The sequence below is a fragment of the Vitis riparia genome, chromosome 13 (assembly GCF_004353265.1).
Source record: "Vitis riparia cultivar Riparia Gloire de Montpellier isolate 1030 chromosome 13, EGFV_Vit.rip_1.0, whole genome shotgun sequence".
NCBI classification, from domain to species: domain Eukaryota; kingdom Viridiplantae; phylum Streptophyta; class Magnoliopsida; order Vitales; family Vitaceae; genus Vitis; species Vitis riparia.
In genome coordinates, this window is record NC_048443.1 from 27,290,163 (window position 1) to 27,310,843 (window position 20,681).

Genomic DNA, 20,681 nt, shown 5'->3' on the forward strand with positions numbered 1-20,681 from the left:
AGATTTATTATCTCTTCTATCTAATTAACCTTTGTGTAAGAATTGAGAACTTTGTTTTGTAGGATTAAAAATAAATCGTTGCTTGTTAAGAAAAATTTATTTTGAATCCATGCTTTTTCCTGGTTAAGGGAGGTTCCAAGAGTCTTATCGGGGAAACTTAGTTTCATTAGGTATATTCAGTAGAGAGTTGATTTTAATATTCACATGTGGAATACCCTGGTAGATTTATCTGAAAAAGAATTGCCTTTTTGATTCGTGAATATTTTTGTTTTTGTTTGTTTGTAATTATTTATTTATTTAGAATTTTCTCTTCTTTTTTCATATTAATCTATAATAAATTGCTCATGGACGGTTTGGAGTGAAATGAGTGGATTAAGGGAGATCTCAATGTCTGCTTCCCAGCATGCATATCAAGGTCAGATGACTCAGATTGTAGGGAGCCCTTCATAATTGCATCTTCCATGCCTTTGAAAACGCAAAATGGTCGTCCCCATGCCTATAACCTTATTTAATGTTTTCATAAGACAATAATGGTCCACCCCCATTCTTATAAAGCACTTAACATTATTTTTGTCTCTAGTCTTGCACAAGGACAAAAATTATCATGTTCATTCCTGCATACCTTTAACATGTAACCATGGCTCGTGATTATCATGCCTTGGTATCTTATTATTGCTATGTCGGAAGGTTTCATTTTTATTATTGCTATTTTATTTTATTTTGATTTATTCTTATTATTTTGACTCAATGATGGTTTGATTATAACGGGGGGTTAAGTCTAGAGTTTAGGATTGGCTAGTTCTAAACCTTGTAGGCCTTTCTCCCCCCCCTTTTTTTAGGGGTCCTTTTCCATCTTTAATGAAGAGGGAAAAAAGGAAAAAGGAGTTGTGGTTGTGATAATCGTTTTAATTCCATTCAAAACACTTGAGACTTTTTCCAGATTTTAGACCAAAGAATAGCTAACTGTGTTTCGTATGTGTGATTAATCATATGTACTAGGCTGAGATGAGAAAGAATGTCGGTTTCATATTGTTAGAGCAGTCCATTTTGAATACCTTCACTTTTCACAGGCATGTTGTCCTGTGTTGATTACAAGTCTATCATGTGATATGCTTAAACGTGAATCTCCTTGTCCCATTCTATGTTTTGATAGGTAAGTTAGACCAGGAACATACTTAGGGTGGCAAGCCGTCTTCAATTTTTGGTTGTCCTGCAAAGAGGAGCTTTTGGAGTCAAATAGAGCAACTTGCTTTGTTGGTTTCTGTGCTGCATTCTTTGTTCAATTCAAGTTTGTTCTTTGGGAAATTCTAATACGATTATAGTAAACATGTGTAACACGCCTGCTCCCATGTAATTCATTAAACACACGTGCCTTTAATCATTTGAGTATTATGAGTAATTTTTCACTGTCGAACCTGTGCATATAAATGGGAAACTATTAGGCTAACCATGAGGAAGGAAAAAGGAAAAAAAAGCCTAGTTAAGACTTCACTACTGTCTGCGTGATACTTGACGTACGTGATTGGTTCAAGGAATTGTATGGGCATTGGGAAATAGAGGTGAAATTGTCTCCATCGCTAACGTGGTGTTACGATATTGAACTAAATTTGGTTTGGAATTATTAATGTGGAATACAGGTTTTTTGATATATAGAGAATGAGTTCAATACATCCTGTTTAACAAAGAAACGGATATTCCTTGCTCACTAACAAACAATCATTTATTCACAAACTTCATGTGGGGTTAATAGTTTTCATCTTTCATTTCACGAAAAATCTTTTTCGGTTAGCCCTACCTTTTGAATTAGATGATCTTATTTAATCAAATACCTTTTGAAGATTTTAATAATCTCAATAATGATCAGATTATGTTCTAGAGATGTATTTAAGCAAATTACAGAGCTAGAAATCACCTTATTGAAAATAAAAAATAAAGCTACCACACCGAGAACAATGCACCAAGGATTTTCAAGTTGAAATTATTATTTCCTCTTCTTTTTAAATGAAATTAGTAATGTTTGTAAATTTTTAAATCACCTGGTCTTAAAATTTTTTAGAAAACTCTCATTTACATCATTCTTACTTAAACTTCTTTAAAATTGGATGAAGTGGGGTTTTCGTTATCCAATTCATCTTAGATCGCCTTTAAAATTCTTTGGAATTGGGTGAAGTGAGATTCAATGAAAATGATCTTTTATCCATGCCCATCAAAGCTTTGATTAGTTGTTAAGGATTCACATGGTGTTTAGGTTGTGTTTGGTTGTTTAGGTTATGTTTGGTTATTGAAAAGTACTAGGAAAAAAAGAAAATTAAGGAAAATATTTTTTTTTAATTTTATTATGAAAAATGTGAAAGAAAATAAAATATAATTAAAATTATTAATAAAATTTATATATTTTAAATTTTTTAAATTTGTATAAAGAAAAATTAAATAAATGAAAAAAATTTAAATAATTTTTTTAAAAATAATTTATTAATTTTAAATTTATTCATTTATTTTTTTACATTTTTCTTTCTTTGATGTTTTTCTACAAAATTTTTTAAGGTTATGTTTGGTTCTTAAAAAAATTGAGAGAAAATGTAAAGGAAAGAAAATAAAGAGAAAAAGAAAAAAGGAAGGAAAATAAATTATTTTTCGTTTTTTTTTTTTTTTTTTCAAGGGTGGAATAGTCAAGGGCGATCGGTCGGTCGGCTGCGTGGGTGATTGGTTTGTACACTGGAAGTCAAGGAATGCTTGATCAATCAATTATGTAGTGGAATGGGAGCAAAGTTGGTGCTGTAAGCAATCAAGCATGTAATCAACCGACTGAACTGTAACCTGTACCTAACAACTCATGTTGAAACTCCGATTTATTGCTATTTGAACTCATTTATTATGTTGCCAACCCTTAAGAATCATTCATAGCATTCATAAAAATAGTTGTTCACTTCAATCTTTGAATGCATTTAATTCCAAACCTACAAAACCCATTTAATGCTCCTTTGACTTTAGTTTTTTTCCTTGTATTTGTACTCTTTTATAAACTATAAATTGTAACCTTTAGTTCATTTCATTATTTTACATGGTGTGGGGAAGTTTTGGTTAACTACGCGGGATCACTTAAAGCTTCTAATTGTTCATTGAAACCTTGAATCCAAGTGTAAGAAGTCTTCGAGGACTTTGGTACTTCGAGGACTTTGGTTGAATACGTTGCTTAATGATGAAATCTCAAATTTGAGAAGACACGAGAAAGAGTGAATGTAGGTAATTACTAAACCATTATAAAAAGTCTCGATTGTATTTTTGTGTTATTTTTTCTATTTATTTTATTATAATTGCTTTAAGTTTTATTATAATAATAATCTTTTCTTAAAAATTGACTAACACCCGATTGAAACCCATTGTCTCCCTCCTAAGTATTCACCTAAATTGAAAACTAAACATAAGAAAATTATTTCTCTTTTGATTTTTTTTTCTACTTTTGAGAATCAAAGGTAGAGCTAGCACTTGAAATAAGAAAAACACATGATATAGTAGCAATGCTCATAAATGTATTAATAAAATTTTAAAGATATAGCATGATGTGAAATATTGCATTTGACAATTGGGTAACACATGGTATAGTAGCAATGGTTATAAATGTACTAATAAAATTATTTAAAGATATAGCATGATGTGAAATATTGCATGTCACAATTCATCTAATGAATAAATAGGAAAGTATATATTGAATTTCTTAGAGAAAGTGACATGATCTGAAAGTATTGGTATCTAGCAAATCTAGATAATCCTTGAAAGTGGGACCTAACTTTTATGTTCCTTGTTCAATTATTCAATTATGCCTTGCCCTACAAATTCAACTCCAAACCACAGGTCAATCACATTACATTTTTTACTTCCTTTTATTGAATTGGTAAATTCTTTCCCTATCTATTAAATATATGCACCCTCTTTTTCTCAACTGAAACCTCCATATTCAAAGGCCAACTCATTTATACCCTAAATTTTAGCATATTTTATCTTGTAAAATAAATCAAATATTGTGAAGCAAGTACAAAAATGAGTCCCACAACCCCTCTTAAAAAAATACAGTCTGATATCAAAACCAATATTTTAACTTTTGGTCTCAGACTTGAAGGATAAGCAACTGAAGCAACCAAGATGAAGCTCAGAATTGCATACTTTTCGTTTCTGGAGTCTGTAATGAATCCCAGTTTTCTCATCCTTTCGAGAGAAAAAGCAGCCTCCACTTTTTGAACTGAGGTGAAGGCAGAGAGCAAAAATTGACTCGGCAGTTAAAAACTTCAGGCTCAATGACCATGCACATGCTTACGCCAGTTTTCATTCTGACTTTTCACACCCTCATTTTAGGTGACCTAGCTTCCAATCAGGAAAGAGCCGGCCTATCTACATTAACTACCCACAAACATTTTGTGTGTTTTTCTTTTAGTTTTTTTCTTTGGTCTTTGGGGTGATGTGGGCATGATGAATGGGTTCCCATTTATTCAAAGGGCTGGGGGCCGGATTTATCTTAAAAATCAATACTCAATCGATTAAAGGACCTTTGGATTTTCTAGGGTAACATTGATATATGACCATATGACTATGGCCTGTATATTTTTCTTCTTAATTTCTATCTTCCACCTTTCATGGGCTTGTCTCTCTTTCATATTAGCTATTAGGTGGGTCATGGGTGTTGGGTTCTAATAAACTTTATCACACATTGGGTGCTGGACTCCAAAATTTGCACCAAGCTTTATGGAGTATGGCGGCACCACGTAATGTCCCATACCCTAATCCTGGTACACTGTCACATCGTTTTGATGGAAGGAAAGCTTTGCCTCCAGATTTCTCCATGTTTGGTAAGTTAGAAAAAAAATATGAAAATAGAATATAAAAAGAGAAATTAAAATCCTACCCATCATAAGATTTGATTTTCTTAATAATGAATTTGTAATTTTTATTCCCATATTAATAAATGAGAATATTTTCTATTCCAACCTTCCAAATATGACCTATAGTATTCTCAAAAAGGTTAAAACTATGAGTTTATGTTTAGTTCTTGAAAAATGTGAGGAAAAATGTAAAAGAAAGAAAATATAAAGGAAAAGTAGAAAGAAAAAAAAAATAAAAATAAAAAATAGATTAAAAGTCGATAAATTATTTATATTTGTTACTTCAAACTCATTTTATTTATTTTAATTATATTTTATTTTCTTTTATATTTTTCATAAACAACCAAATATGAAAAAATCATTTTCCTTTAAATAATTTTTTCTTCCCTTATTATTTTTTGGGAATTAAACACAACATGAGGGTGTAGAGTTTGGAACCCTTAATTCATCTTTAGAGGGTACCATTAATTAGGGGGTATTGTTTATTATGAATTTGCATCTCTTCCACACATTAAATTATATGTTAAGCTATCACTAAATTTGTTAATTTCTCCATGTATGGTTCATAATTGCTCAAGAGTTAGATATATTTCCCCCTTTTTTCCGAAGAAGATGGGGGCAAGAAGCTTCCACAATTAACTCTTCTTAACTTGGGAAAATGGGTAGAAGGGGCCATAGAGGGCATGGGAGATGGCACCAGTATTTTCATGAAAGCTTGTAGAATTAGTTTTTCACCCTTTGGAGGTTGTCTACTTGGACTATACACAGTAGATCAACGCCCAACCTAATTTTCATGGAAATGTATTATGAATCACACGTGGCAAAATCCCATGAAGCAAAACCACCCACGTTTTCAAAAATTCAAAAATTAAAAAATTTGAACCAAAGAAAAGAAGACGTACGGACAAGAGATTAGGAGGTGTAGGTCACCTCTCTCTCACCTCCCAAATTATACTATACAGTAAGAGAGAATTGTAGAGAGACCATAACGCTTACCTTCTTATTATTTTATTATTATTTTATGGGAATTTGCTATAAATAGAAACATACCTCATATCTCGTGACAATGCACTCCCTTCTTCTTCTTCCCAAGGAAACCACCACCATAACACCCCCGGCGCATATTAGGAAACTGCCCTTCCAGTTGCGTACGTTAGGTACCTGCGCCATTGAAGTTATAAACATCGGCCGAGATAATAGGTAGTTCTGGGAAAGTGTAAAGAAACGCGAATGTCTCGTTTTGTGACAGGGAATATACCGCCAGCGAGAGATAACGGGGAGGTTTTTGACTGGAGGCAAACGATGGAGGATGAGGAACTGACGGTTTCTAGTAGCGGACCGTCGCCAACGCTGGGGCATCTGCTGAAGTGTGTAGGAGATGTGCGGAAGGAGGTGACTGGGGATGAGACTCCGGTGCACCAGGTGCTGGAAATGGGCGAAGCGAACATGGAGCCAAGGTCTCTGCCTTTCGTTCTGTCATTCACTAATCTGACGTACAGCGTCAACGTTCGCCGGAAAATGGCGCTTCCGGCAATTTTTCGCCGGACGAACCAACTTGGTGTGGCGACGGCGGACCACATCCCTGGAGAGAGCATGCTCACGGGAACGAAGACGCTGTTGAATGACATCTCCGGCGAGGCAAGGGATGGAGAGATCCTCGCCGTGCTCGGAGCCAGCGGATCGGGAAAGTCTACGTTGATCGATGCGTTAGCGAATCGAATTGCAAAGGGAAGCTTGAAAGGAGCGGTGACGCTGAACGGCGAAGCCCTGGAGTCTCGGCTTCTTAAGGTGATCTCAGCCTACGTGATGCAAGACGATCTTTTATATCCAATGTTGACAGTCGAAGAAACGCTAATGTTCGCCGCGGAGTTCAGACTCCCTCGAACTCTCTCGAAATCAAAGAAGAAAGCCAGAGTTGAAGCCCTCATCGACCAGCTAGGGCTCCGAAACGCAGCCAAAACCGTCATCGGCGACGAAGGCCACCGCGGAGTCTCCGGTGGAGAACGCCGCCGCGTCTCCATCGGAATCGACATTATTCACGATCCGATCATCTTGTTCCTGGACGAGCCAACCTCAGGACTGGACTCCACCAGCGCTTTCATGGTGGTGAAGGTCCTCCAACGAATAGCTCAGAGCGGAAGCATCGTGATAATGTCCGTACACCAGCCCAGCTACCGAATTCTTGGCTTGCTTGATCGACTCATCTTCCTCTCCCGCGGACAAACAGTTTACAGCGGTCCACCAATGAATCTTCCACTGTTTTTCGCTGAGTTTGGCCACCCAATTCCCCCTGATAATGAGAACCGTACCGAGTTCGCACTGGATCTCATTCGCGAACTCGAAGGATCTCCTGGCGGAACGAAGAGTTTAGTGGAATTCAACAAGCAGTGGCAGAGTACGAAGCACACTCGAAGCTACGAGGCCGGTACAAACGGCTTGTCAATGAAGGAAGCAATCAGCGCAAGCATTTCGAAGGGAAAATTGGTGTCAGGAGCCACCAACGACGCAAGCTCCACATCCTTGGTCCCCACTTTCGCCAACTCCTTTTGGGTAGAAATGGCTGTGCTCTCCAAAAGATCCATAACCAACTCACGCAGAATGCCTGAACTTTTTGGCATTCGCCTCGGTGCTGTCCTTATCACCGGCTTCATTCTAGCTACTATCTACTGGCAGCTCGATAACTCCCCGAAAGGCGCCCAAGAGCGATTAGGGTTTTTCGCTTTCGCCATGTCCACAACCTTCTACACCTGCGCCGATGCCCTCCCGGTGTTCTTACAAGAGCGATACATTTTCTTGAGGGAGACGGCTTACAACGCGTACCGCCGGTCATCCTACGTGCTCTCCCACTCCCTCACCTCATTGCCAGCATTGATTTTCCTCTCGTTTGCCTTTGCCGCCACAACATTCTTCGCTGTAGGCCTCGACGGCGGCCTCTCGGGCTTTCTCTTCTACTTCCTCATCATCTTTGCCTCGTTCTGGGCCGGGAACTCCTTCGTCACCTTCCTCTCAGGAGTCGTCCCTCACGTGATGCTCGGGTACACCATAGTCGTCGCCTTACTCGCCTACTTCCTCCTCTTCAGCGGATTCTTCATCAACCGCAACCGAATCCCATCCTACTGGATCTGGTTCCACTACGTTTCTCTGGTGAAATACCCCTACGAAGGAGTGCTACAAAACGAGTTCAACGACCCGGCGAAATGCTACGTCCGGGGCGTCCAGATCTTCGACAACACTCCGCTGGGCGCTGTATCGCAGGCCATGAAAGTAAAACTGTTGAAAAGCTTAAGCAACACCTTGGGCATGGAGATCACAAGCTCCACATGCGTGACCACAGGAGTGGATATACTGAAGCAGCAGGGGATCACTGATCTGAGCAAGTGGAACTGCTTGTGGGTGACCGTGGCCTGGGGGTTCTTCTTCAGAATTCTGTTCTACTTTGCTTTGTTGATGGGAAGCAAGAACAAGAGGAGTTGATCAAGAAGAAGAAGGAAGCTGCATGGCTAACCAGCTGGGTGTGTAAGGGTCTGTTTGGTGGCAGGGATAACGTGTGATTTGTTTGTTTAATTTTTTTATTTGTAATTTAACTATGATTTTCGTATTCTGGTAGAGTTGAGTTGGGAGAGATGTGAAACTGTTAAATATATAAATACTCAGCCAGTGTGGTTCTCTTCTATTAGGTTACCAGATTTTTTCCCAAACACAAAAAATATTTTCAATTCATAATATTCCTTAACGTCATTTATCTTCTGAAAAAAGAAGTGAATCATTTTCTTTATTTTAATTTATCATCAATATTATTATTATTATAAGAGTGAAAATAATTAAAATTAAACTAGGTCTTATCTTTAACTTTTACACGTGGGATACATGTGGCAGTGGTAGAGGATGATCTTAGCAGCCACCCATCTAAGACTAGTTTTGATTGAGGTGATGGATATATTATTGGTTCCAAGCCTCTGTCCTTTGCCATGAAATGAATCAATTATATATATATATATATATATATATATATATATTAATTTTTTATGATATACCAAAGTTTTTTCTCTCTTTCTTTATAATTCTTAATAATTTCCTACATCAAGCATAGCAAAAGGAAGCATTTGATATAAATAAAAATAAATCATTATATCACATAAAAGAGAAAAATCAAAATCTTCATAATACAAAGCTTTAATTATGTGAGAATGAATGGATAACAAGAAGTAAGATAAATCTTACATTCTGAAGAGTTTATTGATATTATATTAAATATTAATTATAAAAATCAATTAATCCTATGGAGCCAGAAATGTGGAACGCGGGCAAAATAGAAAAAATTGGTTTCAAGGGAGACAATGTCACCTAAAAATGTAAATTTGACTTTATTCCTGAAGTTTTTTTTTTTTTTTTTTTTTCTTCCAGGAAAGTGGAGTTAAAAAATGACTCAAACTCAAAAGAAAGGAAGAAAGATGGTCCAAGGAAGTAAGATGGTCATGATCAGTATTTTGAAGCTTTGATACAACAATTCAAAGGTCTCTATCTTATAAAGTGGGAAGATGACGTGGGGGTTTGGGGTTTCTGTCTACCCGTTTACTCTCTCTTCCACTGCTTTGACCAACCACCTTTGGCGGGCTTAATTCACTCTACCACATTATTTTGGATCCTCCTTGATGCCAACTTTTCCTACATTTTCGCTTTCCTTTCTCTTTCTACGTTTGTTCCGGGAAAATGTGAGATGGGGCGGACTTATAAGCTAATTTCAATTTCCAACAGCTGTGAGACGGTTGGAAATAAAGGAATGGAATTTAAAGCTTTGATAAAGGTATAAATACATGAGATGAGATAGTACATATAAATGAGACTAATTATTAAGAGGTTAGGTTAATGCATAATATGCTTGAAACCACAACAACCGCTCATATCGTTTTCACTCTTCTGAAGAGAGGGAAACTAATCTCGATCCATAGTGGGTGGGAGTCATATCTTCTATAGACAGACTGTGAGAATACATTGATGATGCAATTCTCACAGCATATACATGTATATGGGACAAGAACATATGGGTCCAATACTGAGCAACAGATGGGAAACCTAACAAGATGCCTGCTGCCACCAATTGGAGTTCATATTTCGAAACCAATGAGGACGGTATGCAACACGAAAAGTCAAAAGCGTCTGTGAGTAGCCAACTTCCGTATCAGTAACTGACTCAAATGAAAGAAGGGCTAAGAAACTGGCAAAATTGGTGAGTTATGAGTCTTAGGACCAGGCAAGAGAAATTGGAAAACTAATCACATGAGCTTCCTATATAATATTATTTTTGTGTTGAAGATAAGGAACGCCTAATACAGACACTACCCATAAAATATCTTGTAGTAATGTCAGCAAATTAAGGTCATATTTATAATTTTCATCAAGTAGAGGGTGTATTTCCAAATATGAGAATTATCTTTTCCATTTGATACAAATATTTGTATACATTCAAAAGAATAACTTTAATACTAAATTAAGGTTAAATTTATAATTTTTACTAAATAGAGATTATATTTCCGAATTTGAGGATTATCTTGTTCATTCGACACACATTTGTATTATATATTAAGTTTATAAAGACCTTAAACACAAATATTCGGTTTATGATTGTTCTGGGTATTTTTAATCACGTGAAAAAACATCTACTAATTTATTATTCATTAATAACTTTTACCTTTTAAATAATTAAATTAAAAAATTAAAAGTATTTATGTATTATACATATTTAATAGAAGAACATATCGAGAAAGTCTAGGATTGGTCTCCCAATTGAATGGCTTCTAACATGACTACTCTTAGAGCTTTAGGGTATATAAACCAAAAGCTTTTGTGTTGATCATATCCAGAATTAGTTTGTCATAAAAGGAATCATAATAACAAGGAAAGATGCATATAATTTGGACTGGCAACAGTAAGAGAGAGAGAGAGAGAGAGAGAGAGAGAGAGAGCATATGTGAAATGGATTCATGAGGCAAGTTTCAAGCTTTTCGGTTTCCAGAGACATGAGACAAGGACATGGGGTCCAATACTAGGGAAGAGATGGGAAACTGAACAAGAGGATGACCATCAATTCCACATTCTAATGGATGTCATATTTCACAACTGCCTTTTTTTTTTAAAAGATTTTTATAATATTCTTATCAACAATCATCAGTCCATCTTTGAATATAAATGAAAAATATAACTTAAAATTATAAAAAAAAAAAAAAAAAAAAAGTCAAAGATTTGGTGTAAGAAGTAGTTCTTTCAATTTTTAAAATTTTACTAAACACTTAATTTTTTTTTTATATAGAAAAAACCTTTTTAAGTATTAAAAATGACTTTTAACTCATCTAATTCCAAAATTATTAGAAATAAATCTAAAAATCTCTTATTTATGATACCAAAATAAGAAATATTGTCAAAAAGTGTCCTAAATTTTTAATTAGCAAATATATATATATATATATATATATATATATATATATATAAAATATTTATTTAATTGATATAATAATATTAAATTTCCTTATAGAATAAGGAAAATTATTAAGAATATTTTTATAAATATTGTAGGTCACGAGAAGGAGATAGATGTAAGTAGTGAAAAACATAGAATGTTTCAGGAATCCGATAATTGTGTCATTTGTATATTCGTGAATATAAATATAGTTGGTCAAACCATGTTAAAACTCCGTGTATCATTATGTTGATTGTTTAATCTTTATGTTATTTATTTAATATTGTTTGCATTAAAGCTTTCATTGACACAGCAAATATAATGAAAAATATTGATAAATTTACATAAATTCAAATTATTCATTTTTGTTATAAGAGAAACAAATTAAAAACATCTAAGAAATTTTTATAGAGAGGGCAAATTTTTTTTTCTCTACCCTTCTTTCTTTTCATTTTTCCCTATGGTTTCCATATGAAAAGGCAATAGAAAAAGGCCAAAAGGGCAGAGGAAGAGTCATACCTACAGGCACCTTCCCCATGACAACCCTTAATTGATATGAAAAGTCTCATCCAAATCGCTTGGAGTGGAAGAGACCTCACCCACGGCCCACCCCACATTATTTGCATGTTTCCATTCAGACTTTTCAGGCAAAATTGAATCATGTATAGGCAAGAAAGCTTGACAATACACATCACACTACTTTAAGTTTTTGACACTACCTAGTTTAATATAATATCAACTTAGATTTCTAGAGGCCTTAAACACTAACTTTCTTTGTCGTTTATTAGTCATCCATGCCTTTACACCATGATAAAGGGTGTGAATGGTCTAAAAAAAAAATTAAAAAAAAAAAAGAAAAACTAAGAATATCTCCATTGAATTTAATTTTACTTTCCCAACTTAGGTTTTTAGGGTTTGAAATGGAAAAAGGTATATTTGAAGTTTGCCCATGTCCTTGTCTAGGTGGGTCTAATCTTACCTAACATCCCAACATGAAGACTTAATCCTTGTCATCTATATTATTTTAACTATAACCAATTTGATGGATCACTCGAATACTCAACATATTTCATCATGTCTATATTAGCCACCAAAGAAGCATGATTATTAAGAGAAAAATAGTCACTAATGGCCGCAAAATGATGTAAATGGCGTGGTTTTAGAAAAAACTTCTAATATAAAAATTATTTTTGAAAAAAAATTAAGTATTTAAAAAAATTGTAAAAAGGTTTTAAAATTTTGAAAAATCATTTATAGTACTTTTAAAAAAAAAATTTGATAAATGATTCTCGTATCTTTCAAAAACATTTCGAGAAAAAAATACTTTTATTTAAGCAGTTTAAATAGCACTCTAAATAAGTCAAAATGAGAAAAGAATATGTATAAAAGTAAACTGTGATACTATAAAAATTGAGGAGTCAAAAGTTTTGGGGAAACAAAAAGATTTTTATACAATTTTTTTTTTTTGATAAATTATTCAAACACAAAATATATATATATATATATATATATATATATATATATATATATATATATATTAAATTAGGTTTGAGTTGAATTCAAGTTCTCCAAACCTTTTTGCTCAAACGCAACCCAAATTCAAAGAAGTAAATCCAAATCCAACTTGAAGATTAAAAATGACTACGTAAGTCCATCCACCATGGGTTAGACCAAGCGGCCCAAATTGGGCTCGTCCAGCATGCTGAGTTTGTGATTTTTAAACTACAGCTTAGACGTAAAGCATAAAATTTAAAATTTCCAACCATCATTTTATGTTGGATTGGGCTAGGCCCAAGAGATCTTGGAAGTGGACTTTGCGTGTGAGTTCAGCTAAGCTCAAAATAAACTTTGAAATAAACAGAATATAAAATTTCTTTGGGCTAGGCCCATCTTGGGAGTGGACTTTACGTGTGAGTTCAGATATGCCCAAAATAAACTTTGGAGGAAGAGGTTCAATGTGAATCGGATAGACTTCCAGATGAAACTCTTTAAGCTTGGTTTAGCTGAAGAGGTCAGCATTAATTGAACTTCCATGTTAATAAGACCTAAAGGACATGTAAAAAATGAAAGGCCGAGAAAGAAGGATTTTCCAAAAATAGAAATAAAAATAAAATTTGAGAGACAGAGAGCTTCTTATCCAAAGGAAGAGAAGAAGAAAGAAAGAAAGAAGGAGAAGAATGGCAATGGTACCTTCCTCATCTCTGCAACTCCCGAAGCCCTTCTCTACCCCATTCGCTTCCTCCTCCTCCAAACCCCACGCGCTCCTCTCTCCCAAACCCCTCCTCTCCTTCTCCGTCAAAGCCACCGACTCCGACTCCGATTCCAACCCCGACACTGAACCTAGCACTAACGCCGACGAATCATCCACCTCATCACAACCTTCTGAACCCGACGCCTTCGACAGCCGCCTCGCGGAGGTCCGGCTCCGGTACCGCTCGGGCAGCGGAAAGAAGGCGGATGTCCGGAAGGGCCGGAAATCAAAGAAATCCTCTTCCAGCTCTGGCCCCGGAGTCTTCCTGCCGCCGGTGCCTCTGAAAGAGCCGGTATCCGGAGGTCTGAAGGTAGATTTCGGATTCAGCCCGTACTCGGAGAGAGTGAACGGTCGCATCGCGATCTTGGGACTAGGAGCGCTACTGTCGGTGGAGCTGGCTACGGGTCAGAGCGTGATAAGGTACCACTCACCGGCGATCATATTCATACAGGTGTACTTTGTGGCCGCTGTTTCCGCTTTGTACGTCAAGTATGAGAAGGAGAGTGTTAGCATTTGGCCTGAATCTTCACCTGCCAAGAAATAATTCTGAATTTCCTAAGACATAAAACACTAATTAATTAGGGTTCTAAGATTTGCAATCTTGTATTAGCAATTTTATTGTAATTCTTTATCATGTGGAAAGCATCATGTGTTTTTTCTCTCTCCTTTTCATTGAAATATTTCAAAGTTAAAATAAAATAATCCTTTATTTTAAATATTAAAAATCAACATTATTTTATAAAAAATAATTAAATTTGTATAAAATAAAAAATAAAAAAAACAACCTAAACCGGAAAAAAATAAAAAATAAAAAATAAATCCAGGATATAGAAGTTTTTAGACAGATGTCTAGAAAATAAGCGAGAGGAGATGAGGAAAACTTGCATTTGATAAATCATACAGGTTATATATCTCTATATATACTTCTTATTGGTTCTAAGTATTACCACAAGGTGTGTTCAATTAGAAAGAATGAAATGACTCTGCTGAAAAGCAAAGAAATCTAATCAAACATATTTTACTAAAAGGGCCAGTAGCAGTAAACAGCCTTCACTGTCCAAGACAAAAGAGGGGGAAGGAGATCTCAATATGCGTCCTCTTTTTCGTTTCACATTCCCCGCTCATCGTACTCTTCCCTATTAGTCTTACAGCCAGACGCCACATGCTCAAGCTCAACCTTCTTCTGCATTTTCCACCATGCTGATAAAAGGGAACGCTTGATTGTTGATTCCCCTTTTGTGTACAGATTAGTTCACTTGAGGGCGGCAAAAATTTCCCACTACTTTCTTACCAATGCAAATCATATACACGTTGGGGCGCGATCGACTTTGTTATGAGGATGCCCGTGTCAGAAAATCGTTAACAGCGAGGCTAGTGTCTCCATGGGCTACGGCGTCTTCTGGTTCTGGTCTGTACAGACTGGAAGAGGAAGCCTGCGTATCAAGCATACCCCATTAGTCGCGGAGAACAGAAATGGTTCTAAACAATAATCATAGCTACAATCACAGTTTTTACTCTCAATAAGAACTTCTATGCTTGCTCGACTAATTTTATTCAAAAAACTTAAGAAAATTATGCTATTTTGTAGAAGCTCTATGTTGGCTTATGCAAGAAGTTTTTTCATGTTTAGTAACACTTTTGAAATGCCAGTATTGCCCTTTCAAAATCATGACTTCTGCTTCAGCTTCAACTTCCAGCTAAAGCCAAATACAGAACGCTATCCCAACTCCACTTGACAGTCATAAATGCCAAAATTCTACTAGGTGTTTGGATTGAAAATGTTATTTGGTACAAATGTTTTCCAACATTGGGATAAGTAATCGACTGTTTAAGTGCATTATTGTTTTAGCCTCTATGACTGCCCAGCCCTGGAATAGAAAGTAGATTCAATGAAAGCCAGGATGGTGAGATTTAACATACCTTTGCATCAAGCTGCATCTCTCCAGTGTTATCTGTGATAAGGCAAGCACCATGCGCCTTCAACCATTCTACGCACTCCTCTGATTTATCTACCTCCTTCAAGTCACTCCCCTCACTGGTAGGGGAGGCACTGGTGAAGCCCAGAACCTGAGCAATATATGAAACAGGCACTGTGGGGCGATATGAACGAGACATGCATCTTACAGCCTCATACCGCATCTTTTCAACACAAAGATCTGAAGAAAGATGAAAAGATATATATCAACTTATCCGTTTGGTAATGTTTAGTAATGCATAATTGGATTATATAATTTTTCTGAAAGATGGAGATAATCCCAATATATATATATATACCCATTAGGCAGGTGTTTAAATTAGGAGCTGTTTTGTATAATCTGAAAAACAGGACATAGTTTCCTGATGTGACAGCTGCCCGAACAGCAAGAGCGTGTTTTACAACTTCATCCTTTCTAGCTTCATCTGATAATCTGAAAATTCAATCCAACGGCATTCCATTTCAGTATTCAAGGTGAAATATGGAAAAGAATAGAAAGAAACACATTTCTTCCAAATGAAAGATTCAGTGACTTCATAAGCCCATCATAAGTAAATTTAGAAACTAAATGTGTGAGAATGAAATTATTATAATAACCCTATGGCAATTATACAAGCAGTTCCACAACAGACAAATTATTTTCTGGAATGAGGGGTTTAAGCGAAATGGTTGAACTCAAACTGCATTTGGAGGTCACTAAAACTGAAAGACTTCAACCCAATTATAATGGTGATATCACCAGCATTCACACGTCGCATTTCTGCAGTCATTCCAGGAACAGTTGGTCCAGAACAAGAAAAAAAGTGAGTTTTATTAATTATTTCCCCTTCTTTCTTCTTCCTCAACTTCCTTGTCCCTAAATTTCATATCACCATGATTCCCAATAAAGATCCTGAAACACTGACAATATTACAGGAATTCACATTTTCATGTTTATCATTTTAGGATTTTGATTTCATTTGAGACCATGAGAAACAGTATGTTCACAAGATAATGGCCACATTTATTTAAACAAATTAGCATTCTTAAAATTCTAAATAACTGAATAAAAAACCCATAAGGGTCTCACCCAATGTGCACTAGGCTTTTACTAGAGAAAACCAGCAAAATTATTCAATTAGAAGCCCTTTTCAGTGTCAGTAAATGAGCTCTGCACATTTTAATGGAGGTGCTGATTACCCAGCCATCTTGCTTCAAACAAGTTCAACCCTTTAATAGGATTGAGAAAAACTATCCAGTCAATAATGATATCCAGTCAAAAATATGCCTCATGGATTTTTCCCAATACGTCCAAAACTCATAATTTTGTACATTAAAATGCATCGATTATCTTCTTAGGAGAATGTAATTTATTGAATTTCTAACAATCAACCAACAATTTCCAGGTTGGAGGGAAGTCATCTGAATGAGAAAATTGCTAGCTTTTGACCTTCAATTTTGGTTCAACCATGAAACAGAACCAATTTATGGAAGCTCTAAGTTTAAAATGGGAACAATGAGACAAGAAAGAAAGCACTAAAATTCAGTCTCGGTCCAAAAATAAATCCAACGAACATACCATGAAAATTTAACACCATCTAAACTTCTCAGATTCCTATATCCAAGACTGGTAGATACTTAAGAAAATCTTTGACAAGTATATTCCTTTGGCTCTTTCTGACCCTAAACCAATAGGAAAGAACCTTGCTGTGCACCACCATCACACTACAACTTCATAAGCAGGAGTGACATAACAAGCCAATTCAGAAAGGCATGCAAACAAAGCATAGACATTTGTCGGCAATGCAACTGACCTTGACATTGATGACAACAGATCTCTGTTATTACTAGAGTGCAAGATGGCACAAAGCAGGTTGTAAGCAGCAAATTCCATATCACATCCCTCAATTCCTTCTGCATAAAGGGTTTTCAACTGTGATTGGCACTGTAGACCACAAAGAATAAGATAGTCAGCCAACACATCTAATTGTTATTTTAATCGGCAAATAATAGATACCTATAAAAGGCACTAAGCAAAAGAGGAACAAAAAACCTAGCACATGGAAATATACAAGGGGCATTAACAGTAGTAGAACTACAGAAAAAGTGAAAAACTGAAAGTGATAGGCAAAAAGCCACCTTCAAGCCCTGCCCATTCAATCTAACAATATAAGAATTACAAGTTAGTGACCCCTTGACCAAGCAAATAAGGATTAAGAAAGGAGGTTTCCATAGCCATTTCAAAGCACTGCAATGCTTCTATTTATTATGAATTCACATTTTTGGATATTTCAAAACATAAAATGCTAAATATTGCTACTACATCACAGATAGAGCATGCATAGATACCAAAAATATGAAGAAGAGAATTAGCTTTGGTGCCAACTCAATTAACTCTTTTTTAACAAAATAAATAAACCATCTCAGATTTTCAAAACCCACCCTTTTAGATTGCATCTTCAATCCTCAAGTAACTATACAAAGACAAATACCAGATCTAAATGTAGAATTGTTACAGTGCTTCTAGATATAGTTTTGTTTCCTTTTTTGATACTTACTTTAGATACATAACTTCATTACTCCACTTAAATCTTCCAGTATTTTTCTTTTAGAAATAATTTTTTTAATGTGAAACACGAGCATGTGATGCTTGTATATCCTCAGTCACTATTGAAGCCTTTGGCTTTTAAAGCATTGTTTAACTTGTAATTAAGATTTTCCAATCAAAACTATATCTGAATTGTCTATTGAGTAAAAGAAGGGAAATAAATGCTAAAGATATTAACTGTGCTAACTATTGGAGATATGTGTATTATGAGAATTGCCGATTAAAATGCAGCCACTTTGTCCTGGCTTTAATAATACAACAAAAATGATTTCACTCACTACTTCCAAATGAATATATGCCTTAGGAAGAAGACAGTGATGTCCACAGAAGCAGTGGATTAAATTTATAGTGGCAGAGTATAAACCATGGCAGATGGAAAGTTCAAACAAAAGAAATCATTTTCAACCAAACCAATTAGGCTACAGACCTGATTATACTCAGGCAGGTCCCCAACTTCAATAGCTAATCGAGCATGAGTTTCATAAACCTGAAACAAAAGCATTAAAAACATCAAAATTATCAAGAGAAAATTCCACCAGCACATTTAACATGATTCCTTAAAGGAAAATAGCATAAAAAGGTGAGCTGTTCAGTAAGGCAGATAATAGATCTTCTGGAGTTATGCTGAAATCTTATAGAGTGAAAAACTAATGTATTGTGACAAGAAAAAAAATACACTGAAGTGTATGCTATAGGATGAAAATATCAACAATTTTGGCTGAGATATCAGTGAAATCTTGGATGAATCATGCAGCCAAAACAATAACAAGGGGTAAAAAAGATTCATCAAAAAATTGTCAAAAAGTCAGCAATAAATCACAAAAATATATCGTGAGATATACCCAATTGTTTGGTGATTTTTTAGTGTCCAATGGGTTCAAGGCTAATTTTGTAATCAAACAGTTATGGGAATTTTTGGCCAAAAACCGCAAAAAAATAAAAATAAAAATCAAGGAACATTTTGGCAAAAATTTTGGTGCAAAACTTTGGCATTATCACAAAGTTTTGGCCTTATCACAAAATTTTGCGTTATAATGTTAAATAAATAATTTATTTTTTTTTGAAAATCTATTATTACATATATTCTCAATTAATTTCCATCCATATTAAATCATATGCACTCTTCCATTATTCCTTATTAACAAATTTCAGTTAGTCTGCTTTTAAATTTATTTCCCTTCTAAAAAAATCTAATAAAATTTATTTCCTGCATTTATTTCTATTAACACCTAACTTTTTTCTTATTTAAATTTTTTTGATAGGTAAAAGAGATTCTATTAAAAAAAGAGACACCAAGAAGGCGGCTCAAGATATACAAACCTATACACCCTCCTTCAAGAAAATGCTAAAAGAACAAAAAGCCCCAAAATGGTACTTAACATTTTTCCTTATTTTTATAACCATTCCTATTAATTTTAATATTTTTTACAATTAAAATTTCACTTAACTTTATTCTCTTTGTTGTTAACTCCCTTATATTTTCTTTATTATTCTTTACCCTTTTTACTCCAATGGTTAAATTAAATAATACATTGATTTAATAAATTTACCACTAAAAATTAATGCTAAAAAAACAAAAGATTTTGCTAAGTAACAATTAATCATTATTTTTCATCACACACTAATTTTAATGCAAAGAACATATGTATTCCTTGTGGAATATTCCTTTCTTTTGATTTCATTGTTTCCTTTCTTTGGACTTTAATAATTACAATTAAATTTTGCGCTAGTCAAATAAACTTATTACTAAATATTAATGCTAAGCATTAACACATAACAATAATTTGATTATACATATTTCATTCTTTTTTTCTTTTTTTTATATATCCTTACAAAGTCGGGATGCTCCATTCGATGGGTTCCTCACTTAGTTAATCAGGTGGCAGATGGGTTAACTAAAATAGGAGCAAAACACTTGGTATCATTTTTGGAAATTATGTGCCTCCTTGTGTCTATATAATGTTTATTTCAAATGTTGTTTTATTTTTTGTAATTTCCCTCATTTGTTTAACTATAAGGGTTTGTGTAAAGGATACCATTCCCTTGTATTGATCTAAATTTGTACATTGCGGAAATGTCCAGTCCCTCTTGATCTTTTAAATAGAAAAGATCCATTCAGTTTCTGATTAAAAAAAAAATATACTAATCTACTATGTGCATTATTGATTGTTTTATCATTTCTTCCAAATTTTTCATATTTTTTAGTTTTTTTTTTTTTTTTACCAATATATATGTTTGTAAAATAGAACCACTGACATTTTCTTCAACATCCTCATTTGTACATCATCAATTGATGAGGAGGAGGATCATTACATGACCATCAGAGAATAACATATAGCAATATCAAGAATGATATATACCTTAACTGTTAGCTCATTGTGTATCCGTTGCACAGTAAGATCTTGGCGAATCGATTTCAATTGATCACATTTATAAAGGTAGTTCTTGTGAGAATTCTGAACCATAAGCAGAGCCTTTTCCAATACTTCTTCTGGTCTTACCTGCAAGTAATGTAAGTGTCAAAGAAATTAGGAATATTA

General features: G+C 34.8%; 3 protein-coding genes and 1 long non-coding RNA gene across 5 annotated transcripts in view; 3 read left to right on the forward strand and 1 right to left on the reverse strand.

Annotated features, from left to right (window-relative positions):
- Positions 1-271: 271 nt before the first annotated feature.
- Positions 272-1,381, forward strand: LOC117928581. Its single transcript, XR_004653577.1, has 2 exons — positions 272-415; positions 1,154-1,381. It is a non-coding gene; the product is annotated as an uncharacterized LOC117928581 (long non-coding RNA).
- A 4,572-nt stretch (positions 1,382-5,953) lies between these two features.
- On the forward strand, positions 5,954-8,581 carry LOC117927533 (ABC transporter G family member 6-like). The gene has a single exon (XM_034847074.1). It carries the CDS (start codon positions 6,105-6,107, stop codon positions 8,346-8,348), a length of 2,244 nt encoding a protein of 747 aa, XP_034702965.1. The 5' UTR covers positions 5,954-6,104; the 3' UTR covers positions 8,349-8,581.
- A 4,834-nt stretch (positions 8,582-13,415) lies between these two features.
- LOC117927809 lies at positions 13,416-14,242 on the forward strand. Its single transcript, XM_034847496.1, has one exon. It carries the CDS (start codon positions 13,506-13,508, stop codon positions 14,121-14,123), a length of 618 nt encoding a protein of 205 aa, XP_034703387.1. The 5' UTR covers positions 13,416-13,505; the 3' UTR covers positions 14,124-14,242.
- A 208-nt stretch (positions 14,243-14,450) lies between these two features.
- Positions 14,451-20,681, reverse strand: part of LOC117928746 (SAC3 family protein A) — a 32,268-nt gene continuing 26,037 nt past the window's right edge. For both annotated transcript variants that reach the window (XM_034848749.1, XM_034848748.1), the window contains 6 exons: positions 20,502-20,642; positions 18,569-18,628; positions 17,348-17,478; positions 15,854-15,987; positions 15,500-15,735; positions 14,451-15,012 (listed from right to left, as the gene is read on the reverse strand). In XM_034848749.1, the coding sequence (XP_034704640.1) occupies positions 14,911-15,012; positions 15,500-15,735; positions 15,854-15,987; positions 17,348-17,478; positions 18,569-18,628; positions 20,502-20,642 (804 nt within the window). In that variant the 3' untranslated portion in view covers positions 14,451-14,910. The remainder of the gene's footprint in view (positions 15,013-15,499; positions 15,736-15,853; positions 15,988-17,347; positions 17,479-18,568; positions 18,629-20,501; positions 20,643-20,681) is intronic.

Excerpts from the sequence above, each read along its gene's own strand:
- LOC117927533 (XM_034847074.1), top strand. The coding sequence starts at position 6,105 with ATGTCTCGTTTTGTGACAGGGAATATACCGCCAGCGAGAGATAACGGG.
- LOC117927809 (XM_034847496.1), top strand. The coding sequence starts at position 13,506 with ATGGCAATGGTACCTTCCTCATCTCTGCAACTCCCGAAGCCCTTCTCT.